This window comes from Rhinolophus sinicus, chromosome 12 (genome assembly GCF_057876585.1).
Source record: "Rhinolophus sinicus isolate RSI-liver-muscle chromosome 12, RSI-T2T, whole genome shotgun sequence".
Classification (NCBI taxonomy): Eukaryota; Metazoa; Chordata; class Mammalia; order Chiroptera; family Rhinolophidae; genus Rhinolophus; species Rhinolophus sinicus.
In genome coordinates, this window is record NC_142512.1 from 18864969 (window position 1) to 18885997 (window position 21029).

Below are 21029 nucleotides of genomic sequence, written 5' to 3' on the forward strand. Positions count from 1 at the left end.
CATAAATGCTAAGTAGTTTCTAAAAGCTGAAACACGCTTGGCTACCTATTTATTTAAACACTTCAATTGGTCAGAAAAACTACATGAACTAAGAAGTTAAATGACAAACTAGGAAAACATACCTGCAGTATATTAATAAACGGTGCCTGTCTTTAATGTATAATCTATTCAAAATCAGTATAAAAATATTAACATCCTTGTAGAAAAAAAGGACACATGAGGAATATAAATGACTGATTTTCAAAATTGTAGGAAAATGTTCAGTCATGAGTAATTAAGTAAATGTATGTTTTTTCAATTTCTGTTTTTAATCATGGAAAAATTTAAATATAGATGGTATTAGAGAGAATAGTATAATGAACCCCATGTACCCATCTTGCAACTTCAACAGTTACCAACTCATGACCACTGTTGCTTCATTTCTACCTCCACCCATCATCCAGATTATTTTGAAGCAAGTATCAGTCATTGATTCATTCTAGCCACATACACAAAGAAACCGGTTTTAAAACAACAAGGATATTGGTGAAGTAGCAAATACTAAAAATAATAACACATAATGTTGCAGTGGCTACAGTGAAATACAGAATCTGCTATGCTGCTGGTGGGAGTATCAACTGTCAATTTTCTGGAAGGCAATTTGGCACAGTCTGACAGAAACTTAATGTGTATTCCCTTTTGTCTAATGATTCTGCTTGTGGGAATTTACCTTAAGGACATAGTAGCTATGTGCACATGTGTTTATCTTCCAGGATGTTCTTTGAAATGTTGTTTATGATAAAAATGAAAAAGGACCTAAGGTCCAACATCAGAGAAATGCATAAATTATGGACCATGCAGATTAAGAAATACCCGTCATTACGAAGTGTGTTGAAGATGAATACTAAATTAAAAAACATTTATAACATATCAAGTAAAAAAGAAAAAGTTTATAAAACAATATGTACATTTGATCCTAATTTTGTTAAAAAGTTATAGGTATTTATAAGAAAAAGATTAAAGGGAAATATATCGAAATGGTAATATGGCTATATCAGGGTGATTTTTATTTTATTCTTTTTTTTTTAACTTTTAGTTATTTTAAGTGTGTTTTTCCAGGACCCATCAGCTCCAAGTCAAGTAGTTGTTTCAATCTAATTGTGGAAGGCACAGCTCACAGTGGCCCATGTGGGGATCGAACTGGCAACCTTGTTGTTAAGAGCACTGCACTTTAACCAACTGAGCTAACCGGCCACCCCTGTTTTATTCTTTATGTATACTTTATTCCAGATGTTTTACAATGGATGTGCATTGCGTTTCTAATCAGGAAAAATAATCATAATTTAAAATACAGGACATTGGTGTTGTTGGGAATGCTATGTACTATGGTTTGCCCTGAGGCTCTGTACTCCCCTAGGAATGGCCCTGCTGACCAAAATAACACGTTGGGGAGGAGAATTTTCTTGGTATTGCTGTGTTCTAGGCAGAGAGAGGCAGGCCAGCAAGGAAGGCAGCTGGAAGGCTATTGCCCTTGTCCAGATATGAGGGCGGGAGTCTGTCTCATCCAAAGACAGATGAACAGTCAGCTTCTCTCCCAGTCTCATGTTCTTCTCTGTCCTGGATCTAGTTCTGGGGAGAAGACCCCAGAAGATCAGGTCATAGTTGCATGCAGGCCCCAAGGCCCTGTTGTTCTTTTGGCCTCCAACCTGAGTTATGGTTAGGGCAAGCTTGGGCTTAAGGGAGACGGGAAAAGGCCAGCTAGCAAGCCATCTGCTTCTCTGGAGTATCCCCCAGCGCTGTTGAACAGTTCCAGACACTCTCTGTGCACACAGGTGACTGCTCCTTTGGTGGCTTGACACTGCAGCAAGTGGCCTTTGCTACACCAGGCTCTTGTCCTCCACCGGCTCTTCTGGTTAGGTTCTGAGGCCTCTTTGATCCTGCCCTGGATGCAGTGGCATTTCAGCTGGGAACACTTCCTGGCTTCCATATTAGCAGAGCTAGTTTGTGGATTTTCCCTGGGGCAGATATGGCCCCAGAGATGCCTCCCCTACAAGGCTGCCTTGCTGGAGTAGGCGGCATGGAGCAGCCCAAATACGTGAGCTCAGGAACTGAAGCCTGTCCTCTGATCACAGCATTCCTGGGAGGCAAGTGTGCAGAGACTAAGCCTGGGCGCCTCTGGTGCTCACCTGAGTAAGCCGTATGCCCAGACACACGTGAGTGCATCACGTTGCCTCTGGCTCCTGCTGGGGGAGTTTCCGTACGCTCTTTGTCCTCCTCCCACCCTTCCTGAGAAGCCCAGTGGATAGAGGGCCTGCTCTGCATGGGGGCTAGAAGAAGAGCTCTTTGTGTGCTGGGAATTCTGTTTTCTAAAACTTTTATTTATTTTAAGTGTGTGTTTCCAGGACCCATGAGCTCCAAATCAAGTAGTTGTTTCAATCTAGTTGTGGAGGGTACAGCTCACAGTGGCCCAGGCAGGGATCGAACCAGCAACATTGTTGTTAAGAGCACTGCGTTCTAACCAACTGAGCTAACTGGCTGCCCCCTGGGAATTCTTGAGGGAGCCTGGATGGTCACCCTGGCTTCAGGCCATAACATGGTTTAGTTGGACATACACTATAGATTTATTCATGTTCCTTTTAAATCCTGGGATCCCAAAACAGCTTAAGTTCCTTTATTTATGGTTTTTTAACAGTGATATTGAGACCTAATTCACATACTATGTAATTCACCTGAAGTACATAATACACTGTATTTTAGTATATTCAGAGTTGTGTAGTCATTATCATAATCAAGCATATCACCCGAAATAGAAACCCTGTACCCCGCTAGCGTTTCCTCCCTGTTTACGCCTAGCTTCCTCTACTGGAGCCCTAAGCAACCACTAATCTATTGTCCATCACCATGGATTTTCCTATTTTGGACATTTCTTATAAATAGAATCATATGATACGTGGTCCCCGGTGACTGGTTTCTCTCACCCAGCATGTTTTTGAGGTTCATCCATGTTGTAGCACATGTCAGTACTTCGTTTCGTTTTGTGGCTGAATAATATTCCATTGTGTGGATAGATCACATTTTGTTTACCCATCCATCCATTGATGGCCACTGAGGTTGTTTCCATTTTTTAGATATTGTGAATAATGCTGCTGTAAACATATACAGCATTTTTGGGTGGACATTGTTGTTATTTCTCTTGGATATCTACCTAGGAGTGGAATGATTGGATCATTTGGTGACTCCGTGTTTAACTGAGGAACTGCCAGACTGTTTTCCAAAGTGGCTGCACCATTCTACACCTCACTAGCAGTGTATGAGGGTTCCGATTCTTCTATATCCTCAGAACATTTGTTATTATCTGATTTTTGTATTATAGCCACCCCAGCGGGTATGAAGTGGTATTTCGTTGTGGTTTGGATTTTCATTTCCCTTTGATTAACGACATGGAGTATATTTTCATGTGTTTATTGGCCTTTTTTTTGAGAAATGTCTATTCAGATTTTTTGCCCGTGTTTAAAATTGGTTATTTACGTTTTTTATCATCGAGTTGTAGGAGTTCTTTATATAATCTAGATCTAAGTCCCTTATCAGATACACGATTTGTAAAAATTTTCTCTTCTGTGCATTGTCTTTTCAGCTTCTTGATGGTGTCCTTTGAAGCACAAAAGTTTTTAATTTTGATGATGTTCCTTACTCATTTTTCCCAGTTTAATTGAGATTATACATATAACATTGTATTGGTTTTAGGTACACAACATGATGATTTGATGCATGCCTTCCTCTTTTTTAATTGTGGGCAGAATAGGCAGAAATGATGAGGACCAGGTGTGTAGCCAAGTTCAAACTGCTTCTGTTGAGCAACAGTGGATTAGCTTGCACACAGCCATCATGTGTTCCGGGTTTGATAAAACCCCAACATGATTGCAGACAAATGGGGGAAGGGAACATAGAAGAGGTCCATATAAACAGTCCGAATTCAACAAAACAGCTTGGCATAGCCATCCAGACAGCATCCTCAGTGTTGTGTGGGTGTGGGAGTGGGTGTGGGTGGGAAACCTTCACGACATGGGTGCGGTCTCTCTTGAAGTTCATGAGAGAAGTTGTGACTGGCTGTTTGGGGGATGCACTTTGCCCCATATCTGTTTGCATCCGTGATTGCACTATCCTATTTTATCACGCCTGGATTTGTGTGGAATTGCTGAGGTTTTCAGCTTTGAAGTGTGTGTCAGATGGGCCCAGAATGATTCGATGTGAGATGCAAAAGAGTGGCCTCGCTGGGAGGAGAGCTGCAGCCTTTCTTGCCATTGGCCTTGTCAGGTGCAATGGCCGGAGCAAAACACCAGGTGGAAAGGGAAGGCCCTCCAGCACTTAGAAATTCAGAAGCAGAAATCCCAGACCAGCTTCATTGTCAGCCCTGAGGGAACTGGAGAATTCTGATTGGCACCTTCCAGAAATCTACTTTCTCAGAACTGAAAGTTGCTTTTGCTGACATCTGGTCCTTCTGGGACGCTGATATTTTTATTTATAAAATGACTCTTGTCCCCAAATAGATTCTTATTTTTAACAGGCTTGCTCCCTTTGAGGGATGCAAGGCTCCCAGCTTTGCTCGCTGCCATCTCCATGTAATCCTGCAAAGACAGGAAGGCCCCTGGCCTGTGTTGGAGCAGAGAGGGACACCGCCAGTCAGGAAGCCCAATGGCTCTGTCCTTACATCCGGAGTCCAAATTCTGCATGACACTCCTCCCCCACCCTTATCAACCTCAGCCCAGGAAAGAAAAACTTTCAATTAGCAGTAATTATCCCCTGGACTCATTCCCCTGTGAATTACACAAGGAGAGCAGATAAGAAAGGGTGCCTAAGGACACCTTAGTCCTCTCTTCCCCTCCTCCTTTATCTTCCTCTGTCCTTTCTCTCAGCTGAAGTGTCCCTTGCTTCTTCTCTTGCAGCTGCCGAATATGTTTGGTGACCTTCGGTCCACGTTTATTGCCTTGATGATTGGTTCTTATGCCTCCTCAGCAGTCACCTTCCCAGGAATAAAGGTGAGGGTGTGGCCAGCCCGTTTCCAGCACGTGTATTTCGTACTAGTATCTGAACAGAGGCGTCTCTCAAAACCTCTTCAGCACTCCCTGAAGAGGGAATTGTGGGCGCCGGGGCTGGTCCCTCCCCACAACCCACACCTGGGAGGATGCACCTGGGCACCATGGGAGGAAGAAGAGAAACCCACTGGGCCATGGGGGATGGGAAGTTCAAGCGTATCATTACAGGGTGTCACCTCAGGATGCCTTTGCATTTCTGGGCTGGGGTAGAGAAAGGGGGTGGTGAGTTTGTTCCCCATCCTGAGTCCAACTCCAGTCTCCCCACCCTCAGGTCTGTTGTTGTTGGGCTGTGACTTCCCATTAGCCAAAGCGCTGCTCTCGGCCAAGTTGGTTCAGCTGTTTCCCTCCCAGGCAGGATTCTGAACCCATGGAAGTCATACAGGGTCAGCATGAATCAAACACCTCACAAGCCATCAGCTCCAGTTCCCACTCCAAATCCTGTTGCTCCCGCCAGGGCTTCAGAAGGGGCTTCTCCTTCCTCTGACACCAGCAGCAAGTAGAGTCCCCTTTCCTGAGGTGGATGGTGTGTGGGGAGGCCATAGATGAGAAGGAGTCACAGATGTGGGCTGGTCACCTGGGAATCGACGTACTTGGAGGGTCTAGGGCCAGGCCTCTGAGGGATTCTCAGACTCCTGGAGTGCTGAGACTCCTGCCTGTGCCTCATCCTCCCAGCTCAGTGTCTCGCTGCTGGGCCCTCTCTGGGGAGCTGGGCAGTGTCTGCCAGTACTCTGGGGACTCTTGTGCTGGAAATAAATGGTAAAATGATGGTAACGGCTAACACGCTCGTGCTCAGCAGGCTCCCCTGGCCCCCCTGGCCACTGAGCACTCTACCAGGATCACACCTGCTTACCCTCCACCACAACACCCTGAGGGCACATGCCAGTGTCACGCCTAGTTCACGGAGCAAAGTGAGACGTCCATCTGTCATTCCTCGAGTAGTTTTTGGCACCTATTGTGTGTGCTCTTTAAGGCGCTGGAGCAACATCAGCGGACAAGGCCAGCAGGTTCCTGTTCTCAGGGAGCTAGATTAACAATGAATCAAGAGGTCAGTGTTCTCAGCCAGGACTATTCACTGCGATCCAGTGATATGACAGTGATGGGGGTTGTCAAAGAAGGCCTCTCCAAGGAAGTGACATCTGGTCCAACATGGAGGCGCAGAGGGTTAATGACGTGCCAGGCTGAGTTGGGATAATCAGGATATAGAATATCTGATAACCGAACACCAGGTTGTCAGGGCTTTGCCTCCTCATAAGCTCGGCACACGGAGAGCGGGGCTGCCAGATGCCCCCGCTGCTGCCTGGCTGTCCTGTGCTAATTACCCGCTAGCCCTGCCCCTGCCCCATTGTGTCTTTCAGGTCATCTATGACTTTGGTGTCTCCTTCATCACCATCCTTGTGGTCTGGGCAGGCTGCTCTGGGCTGGTTTTCCTCAACTGCTTCTTTAACTGGCCTCTGGAGCCCTTCCCGGGGCCAGAGGACATGGACTACTCGTAAGTGGACGTGCTGTCTGCCCTCAGCCCTACCCCGGCCAGGGTCCCAGACAGCACTGACGGACACTCCTGTGGCCTCCAGGGTGAAGATCAAGTTCAGCTGGCTGGGCTTTGACCACAAGATCACAGGGAAACAGTTCTACAAGCAGGTGACGACAGTGGGGCGCCGCCTCAGCGTGGGGAGCTCCATGAGGAGCACCAAGGAGCAAGCGGCGCTGCAGGAAGGCCACAAGCTGTGCCTGTCCACTGTCGACCTGGAGGTGAAGTGCCAGCCAGACGCTGCAGGTACCCATCTCGAGGCCCTCGCCTTCTGGGCCTGCCTGAGATGTCAGCGGGCCTGTCTGCACCCACACCCACACCCCCAAGATAGGGAGGGGTGGCCAGTCCAGATCTGGAAGCTCCAGCCCGGGCCAAGGGGCCAGCACTGCGACCGAGGGCCTTGTGGGTATTATCTCACTTAATTCCCACTTCATCCCAAAAGGGCAGGCAGCGCCATTCACCCTGGTTTACCAATGAGCACACGAAGGCTCGGAGAGGGTAAGGGATTCACCCAATTGGTTTTACACAGCTGGGTGACCTAACCCCAGCACCTACACCTTTAACCTCGCCTGGGCCCATCGTCGCATCTAGCACAGAGTGATTTGGTCAGCAGATCGGCCTCCCCTCCCCACACCCTGGGTCCCTGGGTGGCGGGTGGGCTGTGAGCCATGGCGGTACCGGCCTTGATTCGCCCTGAGCACCTGTGGCCTTCTCCCCACAGCCGCCCCCTCCTTCATGCACAGCATATTCAGCCCCATCTTGCTGCTCAGCCTCGTCACCATGTGTGTCACACAGCTGCGGCTCATCTTCTATATGGGCGCCATGAACAACATCCTGAAGTTTCTGGTCAACGGTGACCAGCAAGTAGGTAGGTGGCCTCTGGACCTCCGTGCACGGCCCCACAGGAGGGCACCCCCCACCCCTGCCTGAGCGGTGGTCACTCCTGCCACCTAAGGTCGAGCGCACTGCCCCGCCGGCTGGAAGGTGTTAGCTGGGCTGGGCTAGCAGGGCTGTGAAATGACGGAGTCCGAGGGACTAATTGCTTGTCAGAGCCATTTCATCCCAGCCAACCCCAACTCCCCAACTGTTCTTTCATGTCCCCATTAGAGTTTCCTAGTTTAGGAAGGAGGAGAGGACAGAAATAACTACATGTGTTTGGGGTGTGAGGTATATGTTTTCCATTGCCTAAAGGGGATAGTTGACGTGTGTTTGTAAATGAAAGTATTGCCTGGAACAGAGTACTCCACCTGAGAACCTGTTGAAAGATAGCCAGTCAAATCCAATGCCAAGAATCCCCCTGGGAAACTGCTGGGTTGGTACAGGGAGAGGCTGGATGCCGAGTGGGGGGGGCCTGGGCCATTGTGGCTGGAGACTTCGGGGCAATTAGGTCTGCACTGGGAGCTGTACCCTGAACTAGAAGCAAGGCCAGGCCGAAGCTTCCTCACTCACTCATGTAATCCAGTCGAGACTTGTTAAATCTGGTAAACAGAACTGATAACCCACACGCCACTTTCCCAAAACTGCACAGGTCTTTAGCAGATTAGAGGTTCTGATTCTACAAAGAAAGTCAGTACTTCCTCAGGGCCTGAGCTGAGTCAGCTTTAGTCATCCCTAAGCGGGACAAACACATTCGGTAAATCCTTTTTCCTGGCAGTCTCATTGGTGTGCAACTTTTTTGTCGGTTTAATTGTTTCCCCTTAGGGATTGTAAGGAATCCAACACAGTTTTTAAAGGGCATGAGAAATCTAGCCTGAACAAAAGGGAGGGATGACAAAGAGACCCCAACAACGGTGGTTCCCCTGTGAAAAGGAGCATGCCATGGGGAAGCACTGTCATGTGCCCTTGGAAAATTTCATAATGAACGCTGACGTGGTCAAGGCCCTAAGAGAGCCCTAAAGGAAAACATAACCTGTTTAGCTTTGTTGAGTCCAGTGATGTTTCCCCAAATTTCTGCTACAGGAATAGTTTTATTACGTAACACTCACTGAAATTTGTGGGCTGAACTTTGGGGAAAGCTGATCTATCATGTCTGAACACCCTCTATTATAAACTCGCAGGCCCAGAGAGGTGGAGACCCTCAAGTGTGCAGAGAAGGGTCCTCGCTGGCTCTTGGAAAGCACATCTCCCTGCTGCCGAGTCGTGGCCTTTTACTTGAGTTGTCTGAGAAATCCTTTGCTGTCCAAGAGGAATTTTTTTCCAACTGTTTCCCACATTTAAAAAGCCAGTTTCAAGAAGTCGAGGAAGTTGGGCCAGGAAATTCAATCTGCAGCTGACAGGGCATTGGTTTTTCCCCTTCCTGCTCCTGTGAAGTGTTGTGCATGGACACCCACAGCCCCAGCTGTGCCCAGAGGGGTGGCTTCAGGGTCAGGGAGCCGGTGGGGTGGACAGGAGAGCAGCTCTGCTGTCCGGGGTGACCCATGGTTGGCTGGAGGTCAGGGTGGGTGGTTGGACCTCTCTTGCCCTCGGAGTGCAACTATAACAGAGCAGTGTTCCTGAGGGGCCCACGGCAGTGAGTTCTGCCAGGTTTGCGGCACCCATACCACGTCCCCATCATGGTCCTCTGCGAGCCATAGGCATGATTCATCAGCCCGCCTGTGACAAGGCACCAGCTGCACATGACTGAGGCCCCAGCAGACAGGCAGACGTCATCAGGTGCCCATGCTCGGCCCTCTTCTATCTCCTCTCAGCCAACCATGGGTGCTCTGAGATTCAGGACTGGGTGGGAAATGGCATGTGTGCTGGGCCCAGAGCCAGCGTGCCTCCATGCCCCCTCTCCCTATCACAACCTTTGAGATTGCTGTTGCTAACCTTGCTCCTTTCTGCTTTTTCACTTTGCTTTCTTGATGCAGTGATGGCTACTGGTAAGCAGGGGGACATTGCCGGGAAACATTGCAACATTCCCTCCCAGCCAGTCTCTGTTCAACCAAGAAACAAACGCTTTGCCTTGAATTCCAGATACCTCTCATGGCCAGAGCTGTGGGTGGGGGAGGAGCAGTCAACTTCCAGTTTCTGTTTGCCCAAAAAGTCCCATCTTAATTTTAAGGTTCTTTGAAGATTGAAGCCCTTACGTCAGAACCCCTGTGAGAGTCGTGCCTTCCTGGTATATTTCTAAAGGCAGAAAACTAATGACCAGTCTGACTTAGGCAAAGCCTCAATCCCAGGCATTGGTTAATTTTGTGGTTCCCAGGTCGTCGAGGTTTCCTGGAGCTTCTGGGGGAGGTCATTGTAACATACTGGATTTCATTAGCTGTTTCTTGGTAAAAAGCATGGCATTTTGAGAAGAGGATAGGGTGCCTACTTCTTGTTCCAGCTTTGGTTTCAGAGGTGAAGGTCTCTGGGCTCCCCTCGAGACCCACAGTGACAAGAAGGGGTCTGTGGGGTCTCAGCCTTTGCCCGGCACCTGCCCCAGGTCCTCTGCAAGGAGCCCCTTATGACACAGCCCCTCTGCCTCCCCAGTTGGCCTCTACACCTCCATCTTCGGCGTGCTCCAGCTGCTCTGCCTGCTGACAGCGCCCATCATCGGCTACATCATGGACTGGAGGCTGAAGGAGTGTGAAGACGCCTCTGAGGAGCCCGAGGAGAAAGACACCAGCCAGTGCGTAGGCAGGACCTGTGCGCCGGCTCCCAGCCTCGGGAGAGAGAAGTCCCGCGTTCCCTGTTAGGCAGGGACACGGTGGGTGGGTGAGGTTTGAAAGTCAGCAGGAGGGGCCCGAGAGGGTTGTGCTCACGGCTACTCTCCCAAGGGCATTAAGACACTCGCGCATTCAGCTCAGCATGCACTTAGGGCTGTCACTTCATGGGAATTCTTTGGTACGCTGAACTTGGGGAAGCACTGGGTTGGATGAAAGAAGGGCGGAAACCAGAGGAAGGTCCGTGTGCAGACACTGGATATCAACCCATTCTGCTTTTGAGACCACACTCAGATCCTTAGCATGAGAAACACAGTGGATGAAAGATCGTAAGCAGGGCTGCTTGCCTACAAGTCTCACCCCACTCAGTGGCACTAGTAAGTTGCTAGAACCCTAAGGGGTGTTAATCGATTTGTTCATGATCGTGAGTATTGAACAAGACACTGGAGCCCTATTTTCTGTAAGCATCGGGCTCTAAGATCAGAAGATGAATGAAATGCTGTCTTCTGTGACTCCACCTTAGTATAACAAGTTACTATTTATTGTATCAGGCCCTGTGCCAAGCACTTAATGCACAGTATCTCAGTTAAGCCTTACAACACTTTGATGAGGTGTGTACTCGTGTGATACCCATTTTACAGATGTGGGAACTGAAGCTAAGAGTTTGAGTAACTCGCCTGAGGTCACATAGTGAGGAAGGGGTGGGCCTGGGACTCCTTACACACCTCCTAGCACTTGGCATTCATTCTTCCATGTCCTACAATTGTCCATGGGGTGTCTGTGTGGGTGGTGAGACTAAAATCAGTAATAGTGATTGCCAAGGAAATAATTACAGAGAATGCTTTGTTATCTAGGTCAGGTCCTACCGCCAAGAGGTTATTTGTGCCCATTCCGGTTCCATCTGCTGCATATTTGTTTCTCCTTCACCCCTCTTTGCCCCCCCAAGGGGAAATCCACTCACTCCCTTATTTGGCTTATTATTTGCCTTATCGTTAGCTCCCTGCAGGATTTGGATGTAGTTGAAGCTAGTGATGAAATGAGGCTTTGCCACATCCTAACTTGGGCACACTTTGCTCCTTCCCTCCCCATCATTTGAGCTCCGTCTTCACTGAAGCAGTGTGGTGTGCTGATTACCGTATCTTGTATCCGACCTCTCCACTGAGGTTCAGGCCCACTGCTGAGTCAAGAGGGTATAATGGGAGTGTCCCTAGTGCTGGTCTAGCTCTGCCCGTCCCTAAAATGTGCTTGGGTGGTCACAGAGTCTTGAGTTGTCTACAAGCTGTGACTTGCCAGGCCTGATTTCTTGGGAAAGCCCATCCTCTTCCAGGGAGCTCCCAGCTGCAGTGTGTGCTCTGTCTCCACAGAGGTGAGAAGAAGAAGAAACGGGACCGGCAGATCCAGAAGGTCACCAACGCCATGCGGGCTTTTGCCTTCACAAACCTGCTGCTCGTGGGCTTTGGGGTGACCTGCCTCATCCCCAACCTGCCTCTACAGGTGGGTGTGGGGAGAGGGAGAGGCCAGGTGAGGTAGGGGATAATGAGACTAAAAGGTGCATGATGTGTCATGAAAGCCATCAACAAAGAGAATGGTAACTTTTCGTTCATTTAATTCCACCAACAAACTAACCAGCCCCCTGTTATATACCAAGCGCCTCTTACCTACCAGGCTGTGTGCTTGTTGCTGGGAGTGAGCTGTAAATAACACTGGGATTGCCTTTCACAGAAGACTCTTCTTTACAAAGGCATATCATTCCTCTTGGTCTTTTGTGCATTTGCATACCGTGAATACCACCGTCATACTATTTTCCAGAACTATGTTGGGTAGCATGGTTACTTATTTTGCATTGCTCAAATAGCTGAAATCTGATGTCCAAAGAGGTCTGGCTAATCTGTGGCATTGATGGGAACTAAACAGATACAAGCGTGCCTACAGGGTCTCTAATTGTAGAGAGTGGGAAAAGATTGTGATTGTTGCTTGGCATCTGGGTTCAAAAGTTTAATTCCATTCCACAAGATTTCTGATGCTTTTGAAACTTGACTTTTGGCAGAGATTGTGAGCGAGGTAGATTTTAGTCACCTGCCCGACTCCACCCTTAGGTCCATGAAAGTGTTCTAGTCCCAACCCCCAAGTTTACGAACTTGGAAAGGACGTGAGGGATGGCATTGCCTCCAGATGGGTGTAGCCCAAGGCCAGATGGTATCTTGGGCCAGGTCCAGGAGGAAAGCAAGAGTCCCTTCTTTTTTACAAGTGGCCACGTGTTGAGGTACATTGAATACCCAGGTGTGCACACCACCCACGGGTACTATCGCTTGTATGTGCCGACACTGTGCGTGCAGATCAGAGTAAACAATTGGAAACTTGTACCACTTCCAGGTAGGAGTGTTGTTACCTCCCTGGTGCCCTCCCGGTCTCCTGGGAGCTGCCCTCTCTGCAAGACTGACAGACCCTTGCCTGGACCACCTTGTTCAATCGGGGGACAGTTCTTAGTGGAGACAGTCATCTGTTTTTGGTTTTTGTTTGTTTGTTTAGTTCTCATTAAAAGCAAAGTTATGAAAAACCAACAAGGCTTTTGAAGTGGAAAGGGGAGCTTGTCCAAGTATGTGCCCGTACATTCGGGTGCAGCCCTCTTTCAGCACTGCAGAGAGAGGCCCCGGCCCCCCCACCTCCCGCATTCCTCAGAGCAGGTCCTAGCTTCTGAGCAGGATGGCAAGGCTGCACATGGAAGAACAAAGGGTCATGTGGCACAGTGGACAGCTCTCAAGCCTTTCAAATCATTAACAAGTGCTTCTCAGGGCTTGTAAGCCTGCCGGCAGAAGCAGAGCTTTCCTAGGGAGGGGACAGTAGGGCCTGAGTGACCAGGCAGGGAGACCTCATGTCAGCAAAGGCAGGAGAGCCAGTCGTGATTAGTGACCTGCTTAGTGCTGCCAATACATATTTAACAACAGGCTCTAGGTCGGGGTGGGGGTGCCCTGATTTTTTAACATTTGCCAATTTCCATGGTGTAAATACTCTCATGGCTAATTTCAATCTATGATGTCACCAATTGTGGAGTTGGAAAGAGAGTCACAGTAACACACCATCATATGGTGTGTGTGTGTGTGTGTGTGTGTGTGTGTGCGCGTGTGCGCGCGTGCGCGCCATAAAAAACCATAAGAGCACAGATAATAGCCAAACAGTAAAATAATTAGGAAGTGATGTTTTGAGTATTCATTACCTTTATTTTTAATTTGTTTAATTGCAAGTTTATAAAATTTTAACAACTGGCTTGGGAAATTCCTAAACATTCAGGAATTGGCCCTGGAGAGCTGGTACAAGCCACCTCCAGGTTGCCATTGCTCCCATTGCATAGGACTCCAGGAACTGTGGGGTGAGGGGAGGAGAGGGTTGTCACAATCTTCTGCTCACGCTCTGCTCTCCTTCCCTCAGATCCTCTCCTTCATCCTGCACACAATTGTACGAGGATTCATTCACTCTGCCATTGGGGGCCTGTACGCCGCTGTGTAAGTCCTGGGAGCTGCGGGCGGCCTGGTGACTGAGGGAATGACTTAAGGGGGGTTCATGGTGGAACTGAGGTCATGAGGGGGGCCAGCCTGCCCTCAGGGTGCATCTTGCAACAAGGGTCAGGTACCAGAGCTTCTGTTGGTTGTGTCAGGGGAAGGCCATACCTGGCGGGAGGTAGGTCAGTGGGCAGACAGTTGGGTGCCTGCAAGTCTTGGCATTTAACATGAAGTCAGCTCTCCCAAGCAGAATCAGTGCCCTGGGCAGCTCATTGCCTTGGGGGCTGCCGCTCAGCCGAGTCCTGGCTGCCTCTGGTTGTTCATGGGAAGGCCAGGGATTCGTTCCGGCTGCCCAGAGCTAAATGTTCACATTAAATGGCCCTTCATAGGGGAAGAGACATGGCTAACTGAGCCCAGAATGTATCCGACAGTTCTCACCCAGAATCTCGTGGGGCCTGATTCTGCCCACAGCTTTCTCAGGCCTTGGTTAAAATGAAACCTGCCTCCCATGCATTAGGAACCAGTGTTCTTCCTCCTTGGGCCAGGGCTTGGCTCAAAAACTGGAATCCAAACACCATCTGCTGTCTCTCTCGGACTAAAGACCAGCTTGTTTCCTGCTGGGAGCCCCTTCCCACCTCTCAGGCCCCAAAGCCTGATGTTTTCTGAGATTTTGTCAGATCTCTCTCCCCAGCATTGCATGGGGGTCATTCCAGGTCTGCGTGTCCCCCACCCGCCCAGGCCTGGAGGAAGTTGCGGCTGCCCTGGCAGGGTCTGAGGGAGTCGGCCGAGAGCTGTGATGCTGCATTTCCGTGATTACACAATGCTCCTCTGGATGAGGGCGCAGCAGAGCCAGGCCTAACCTCCAACCTTCTTCCTGGGCCTGTTTCCCAAACTGCAGACTCCTGCTGGCACCACACTTTCCACTCAGCTTAGCCAGACACCCACAGGCCCAGGGCACACATGGGTAGGGGGGTTTCTCCCAAGAGTCTGGGGCCTCAGATGGTCTGACAGGGAAATTCACTTTGCAAAACTGCTCAACAAAAAATAATCTGAAGGTGAGCACCCTGCCATTCTCTGAGGCTGTCACCTGCCTCTTCTCTGGTAGCAAGGTGCAGCGTGGGGACACCAATGTACCTGGGGCCAGGCTGAGGCCAAGGAGCATTTGTAAAGCCTGAGAGTGGCACCTGTGGTGACAGGTTCTCTATTTCCCCGGCAGGTACCCTTCCACCCAATTTGGCAGCCTCACAGGACTGCAGTCTCTGGTCAGCGCACTCTTTGCCCTCCTGCAGCAGCCCCTGTTTCTGGCCATGATGGGTCCCCTCAACGGAGACCCTCTTTGGGTAAGAAGGGCCAGGGGGCAGTGGGTTATGGGCATCTGCCCACTCTGCTGATGGGGAGCTGGGAGGCATTGCTCTCGGGCTTCCAGAGCCCCGAGGACAGGCAGTTTGGGAACTTTGGTTAAATTAATTCACTGTCCTTTTGTGAATGGTGGCCAGGCAGAAGAAGAAAAGTGTCCTTTCTGGACCTGATTTTGGGATAAATAGAACCTCCTTGCTGTCCATGCCCCACCCCGGGAGATTTCAGATCAGTAGGTCTGAGGTGGGGTGGAGTGGGGAGGGCCGGCCCTGAGGGCTGCTGGGTAGCCTACAGACAACGGGAATTCTGGTGCTGGAATGTGGCCCTGTAGCCTCTTAAACATTCCAGTTTCAGTTTTTCCTCCTTTTCTATGACCTTCTCCCCTGTCCCCAACATACATGTGAGAAAGGGTCTTGAGCTGGGCTCTGCAAAAGACCACAGCCCCCACCTGGTCCCGTGCCCCATGTGATGGCAACTCTCATCCCTGCCACCCCAGGTGAATGTGGGGCTGCTTGGCGTGAGCATGCTGGGGTTCTGCCTTCCCCTCTACCTCATCTGGTACCGGAGCCAGCTGGAGAAGCAGCTGCAGCAGAAGAGGGAAGACGACAAGCTTTTCCTCAAGCTCAATGGCTCATCCAACCAGGAGGCTTTCGTGTAGTGCTCATACCTCAGAACTGTGACCTCCTGCCCTTGCTTCAGTGACTCATCAGTGTCCTCCTCCCCACCCCAGAGGACCTCCATGCACCCCCAGGAACCTCTCCTTCACCATATGGAAGTCCATGCTCCTTCCCAGGGCCTTGGTCCTGCAGCTCTGCTATGGAAGGACGGGAGAGGGCTTGGACATGTGATTCTCCCATTGCTGGAAACAGGGGCTGCCTTAGGCTTTGCTCTGCCACCTTTGAGGAGCCCTGGAGCCTTGAGGCTCCATGGTGCCTGCAGGAGGAGCCAGGAGGACTCCCAGCAGATAGGCTCTCACCCTCAAGTATCTGGATTCTGCCTCTTGCCAAAGCAGAGGGGTCTGCCATCCACTGTCCACCATCTGCCCCTCGGCTGCATGCCCGCTGACCACGCCTGCCTGAGGACAAAGGCTTGCACTGTCTGCACCCCCCTCGCCTGGCCCCTCACCTCCCCCCTGGCCAGTCTGAAGCTGCCTGAGGAAGGAAGGACCCGCTTCCTGTTGTTGGTGCTAACTCCTTTGTAATTCCAGCCCCCTGTGGCCTGTCCGTGACCTGTCCTCCGAGTAGAGGCCTGTGGAGGAGCCCCCCTGGCTTAAAGCCTGGGGAGGGGATGGAGGGCGGGATGGTCATAGGAGGCTCAGAGCCATGGACGAAGCTGAGCAGCAGTCGCACACCTCCTCCCGCAGGGCCTACGCGGGGAGTAAGTTTCCACTGCCACCCTTCATCCAGTCTGTGACCTGGAGGGAATTAAAGGGGCACCCCCTCCTCCCACCCATACACACAGCTGTTTTTGTGGGGGTGGAAGTGAGGCTGCAGATGACAGACATGGAGGTGCAGGCCTGAGTGGAGGGTAGAATGTGAGGGGCTTAGGGGTGTGTGTATGTGTGGGTGTGTACATGTGATATGTGTGAGAGATGTGTGGGGGTGGTGGTAAGGTGTGGGCTCTGAGTATCTGCTCTCACTCTCCCAGAGCCACCCAGGAGCCAGCCAGGCCTGCCCCAAGCTCAGCACCCTAGAGCCAACCTGGCTCGTTCCGCAGCTTGTCTGAGGCTGTGGCGCCACAGTGCCCCCTGCTGGCAGACTCCTCCAGGGCCCTGAAGCTGTTTACGTGAGAGAGGCTGCCCCCTTCCTCTGCCAGGCCGGCCTGGTTTACCAAATCCACCCACCTGAACTGCCCCCAGAAATGTGTCTGGAAATTTCTGGGAGCGCTGAAAGGGGTGGGTGGATTTTTAGGCTTATAGTTTTGTTTTTCTTTTAAGTTTTATCAGACTCCTTTTTATAAAGCAATAAATCCATTTTCCTCATGGTAAGGGTTGTCCCTGGTAGCACATCAATTAAGGGCTACATGTGCCTGTTTTGAGCTTGAGGAGAAAAAGCAAGACAAGGTTTTCTGCCACCGACCAGCTTCAGTCGTACCCAGCTGCTCACCGTCTCTCTGGATGATTGCCATCTTGGAAGGGGCAGTGGGCCAGGAAAAGACGTTACTCTTCCACCCCATCCCCTAATAAATTGGGCTTGTGCAGACATCTTAGAAGGGTGGGCCACCCCTTCCTCTGCTGCTTCTCCCAGCCAAACGGGCCAATCCTGACCCCCTTTTCTCCCTGACTCCAATTTCCTGTCACTGGTCCACTATCCTGGGTGTTCCTCCTGAATTCAAGACACAGGTTGACCCCAGGCGCGCCTCAGGCTCAAAGAGACAAGAGGCAGAATGTGGTGGGGGAATGGATAGAGAACAGGAAGGGACAGACCCAGGCGCAAATTCGAATTCCGTGTCAGTAGTTGAGCACCTTGAACACACCTAATCTTCCTAGGCTTTTCAGTCCATCGAAATAATAAAAAACAAAAAATATTTGTTTAAAACATTTTTTTAAAAGGAGAGAGACCGAGATCAACATTTCCCAAAGCATTTCTCAGAATACTAGTTATGGGCGATGCTAATGGTTATTCTAATCAAAAAACAAAAGTTTTGTTGTCAAATTTGGGAAATGCTGCGTTAGTCCAGCATGTTTCTTCGCAGCAAGCACTTGCGGCACTTTTTGGCGTATCATGGGCTTTGCGGCTCTCCAGGAGGTGTGGTAGGCTGCGGAGGGATGGTTTTAACAATCAGAGCCATCCTCTGTGTGTGCCCCAGTGACCACCCGCAGCTGGAGCTCCTTGGTGCTTGTTCAACATGTAGACTCCTGGTCTTAACACTGATATAGAGGGAATCTGCAGCCTATATGTTGCTGAGCCCTACTTGGTGATTCTGGTGTCTCCCCACTCCCCCCCAAAGTTTGAGACCCACTGACAGGAGTGCAGTTTAGGGACATGTTGATTAGCAAGGGCCCTTCTGCTGTGAAAACACTGAGGTTACAGACATGGCCTGTGCTACCCTCAGCAGCGCCCAGGCCCAGCCCCCAGCCGAACTAGGAGCTGCTGTCCCCCAGCCACCTGCAGGGTGTGGGCACTTGGTGGAAAGAAGCAGGCATTGAGAAATGAGTTCAGGGTGGAAATCAGTCTAGGGCCAACAGTGTGTGGGGATTTTAGAGTCATGAAAATGGGAGCAGGGTACCAGATGTGTCGGCTACCAACGGCACCCCCACCCCCTTGTCAGGGGCCGGTCATTCTGCTCTGACGTACAGAGTTGATGGGTTACATATTTTCCTATTATCATCATTGAATCATGATAACAAATCCAAGAGTTAAATAGATACTATCATTTCTGTTTTACAGTTGGAAAAAATTGAGGCCCAGAGAGGTGGAGTAATTTACTCAAGATTAAAGCCAGGACTTGCATATGGGTCTTCACATCTCTGGAGTAACCAAAGAAAGCCCTCTAGATGAGGACATTCCTTTTGGAGCAGTAGCCCCAGGGGCCACCAGGCTTTGGGAGCAGAAAGGCCTGAGGAAGGGAAGCAAACCCAGGCACCACTTTCTTGGAGCCAAGAGACTCCTTGGAGAACAAGATGATTTCTTCTACTCAGGAAAGTCGTCTTAGCCCTGGAGGCTGATGGGTTCTTAGGGAAGCAGTTCTCTGGCCACCCTAACCCCTGAGAGGAGTGCCCTGGAATGGGAAAGGAACCATGGGCTGGTCAAAGGCACTGGGCACCAAGTGGCCATGGCCCTCCACCTTCCTCCTTGTCCTCCAGGCTCCTGGTGGGCAAGAGTGGGAAGTGATGCCCGGCGGGTGGTTTCAATCAGAGTGAAAAAGGGGGTTGAGCCAGTCTCAGAAGCATTGCCAGGAACCCCTCTCCTCACTAGTCTCTCTGGAGTCGGGTCTAGGTGGTTCTTTGTTGGCTTTCTCCAAACCTTCCTGGCCTCTGCCTGCAGCTCCCGCTGCCTGGGCCAGAACTAGGGAAGGTTCCAACTCGCCTAAAAAATACAGATGGGGTTGCAGCCTCTTGTGGGTGCCTTTCTGATTTGCTCCATCTCCTTTCCACTCTCATAACCAGTATCAGCCTGTCCCAAGAACTTCTACTCAAGCCCTCCTCCTGACCCTGCTCTGTGCAGTCTGAGGAGTGTCTCACACTGCCCTGGACCCCAAGGACACTGAAAATGGGGGGACATCCAGTATTTGGGGTACACGTGCAGGACAGTCCCAGAAAGCAGCACAAACACATTCCGCCCAGAGGGGCTTTTGATGGACTTGCATGTCAGCCTGTGTGAATTGGAGCAGATAGGCAACTGGGTAGGTGATCGGAGGAGGGGTCAAGCTGTAGGCATTTTATGGTGAGGACTGCCTGTCAGAGAACTCTGAGAGGATGGAGCTGCAGGGGCTGTTTTAGGAACAGCTCCCGCCCTCTGGAGAATAATATGATGGGTTATCATGGGCGCTTAATAGGCGCCTCGTCTATTCCAATTACCAGGGGCCCAACTCAAGGGTGGCAGCCCATTTTCCCCAAGTGCAGATTGTGAGGTTAGGAGCCCAGGACCCCCAAAGTGAGAGATTGGTTTTCCACAAGACGCAGCCTTCCCCTAGGGAGGGGGGTGGTCAGAGTGAGCAGGTGGGCTCTGCAGGCAGAGCCAGCCCATGTCCTGACTCACTGTCCAAGTCCAGGAGTGAGGACGGAGCTTCCCAAGCGTCAGGAAGGAGAAACAGCATCCTCCACGGGCGTGGTCTGCCAGTATGGAGCTACCGTCCGTGTCCCTTAGTCTCCACAGCTCTGAAGTTAGTCGTTCTCAGCCTCCCGGGCCAATCCGAGACTGCACTGGGGGCCCCTAGCAGCTCCCAGTCCCCGATCTATCCCCAGAGTGAGGTGCCGTCTTCCTGGGCCGAGGGGAAGAGCAGAGGTTAGAAGCCTCACCCCACATACTGCAGTGACCTTAGGCAAGTCTTGAGCCTCAGTTTCCTTATATGTAAAGGGAGCTAATATCCTTACTGTGAGGCTCGATGAACACAGATGTAAAGCAATTGCACAGTAGTATACCTAGCTCTCCATAGGCACTTAACAAGTGACAGCATAATTTGTATGACCCTAGAGGAGTGCAGATAGCAGAGGGAACAAGGGCCACCCCCACCCCTCTACCCCTACTTGTATAGTAGGACACCTACTTTAGGCAACTCTGACCTCGTGGCCAAGAAAGGAAGTGCGGTCTGTTTCTGCTGACCCTACTCCTCTCTGAACCTCTCTCCAAGCAAAAGCCTTAAGATGTTGTGCCCTTGTTCACTTTTATGTCTCACATTTTGATAACACACTTGGCCAAAAAGTTTCTTAAGATAATCTCCAAATGGTGGATATTCAGGCGCTCCGACAGATTTATGTTGAGGGAGGTGACTCAAATCATGGCATGTAGGTAGCAGCTCCACACCACCTCCTTATAAAACTGCTTGGCCGTGCGTGTGCTTGTGTGTGTGTGCTTGTGTGTGTGTGTGTGTGTGTGTGTGTGTGTGTTTGTGTGTGTGTGTGTACAAGCGCATGTGTGTGAGTGCGCGCGTGCCACATGTGTGTATGCGTGGGTTGAGGTATGAGATATATTTCAGGCGTGTCAGGTGTTAACATGTTTAGAGAAGTGCGTAGGGGTTGTCCGTGTGCCTCTACCTGAATGGAGAAGAGGGAGAGGGTCTTTCCTCGCTGACTCCCTTTTTGTTGCTGGAAAGGCCTAGGCAGGACCTGTCCAAGGACATAGCCCAGGCCCCCAAAGTTGTGCCTGTGATAACCAGGGTCAGTACAGTGTCACTGAAGACCTGCTAGGGGACCCTGACTCTGCCTGCCTCCTTGCTGTTTCTAGCACCTGGCTTACTTCCTGGCACACAGTAAGCACTCAATAAATGTATGCTGAGAATGACAAGA

The 21029-nt window shown here is 50.5% G+C and overlaps 1 protein-coding gene across 5 annotated transcripts in view; it reads left to right on the plus strand.

Moving 5' to 3' along the window:
* Positions 1-21029, plus strand: part of SLC43A2 (solute carrier family 43 member 2) — a 41040-nt gene extending 20011 nt beyond the window's left edge. For 4 of the 5 annotated variants that reach the window (XM_074320643.2, XM_019755501.3, XM_074320644.2 and 1 more), the window contains exons 6-14: positions 4923-5015; positions 6428-6561; positions 6644-6846; positions 7322-7468; positions 10057-10195; positions 11594-11723; positions 13656-13729; positions 14943-15066; positions 15579-21029. In XM_074320643.2, the coding sequence (XP_074176744.1) occupies positions 4923-5015; positions 6428-6561; positions 6644-6846; positions 7322-7468; positions 10057-10195; positions 11594-11723; positions 13656-13729; positions 14943-15066; positions 15579-15740 (1206 nt within the window). In that variant the 3' untranslated portion in view covers positions 15741-21029. The remainder of the gene's footprint in view (positions 1-4922; positions 5016-6427; positions 6562-6643; positions 6847-7321; positions 7469-10056; positions 10196-11593; positions 11724-13655; positions 13730-14942; positions 15067-15578) is intronic. The other variant, XM_074320645.2, reaches the window with a different exon arrangement.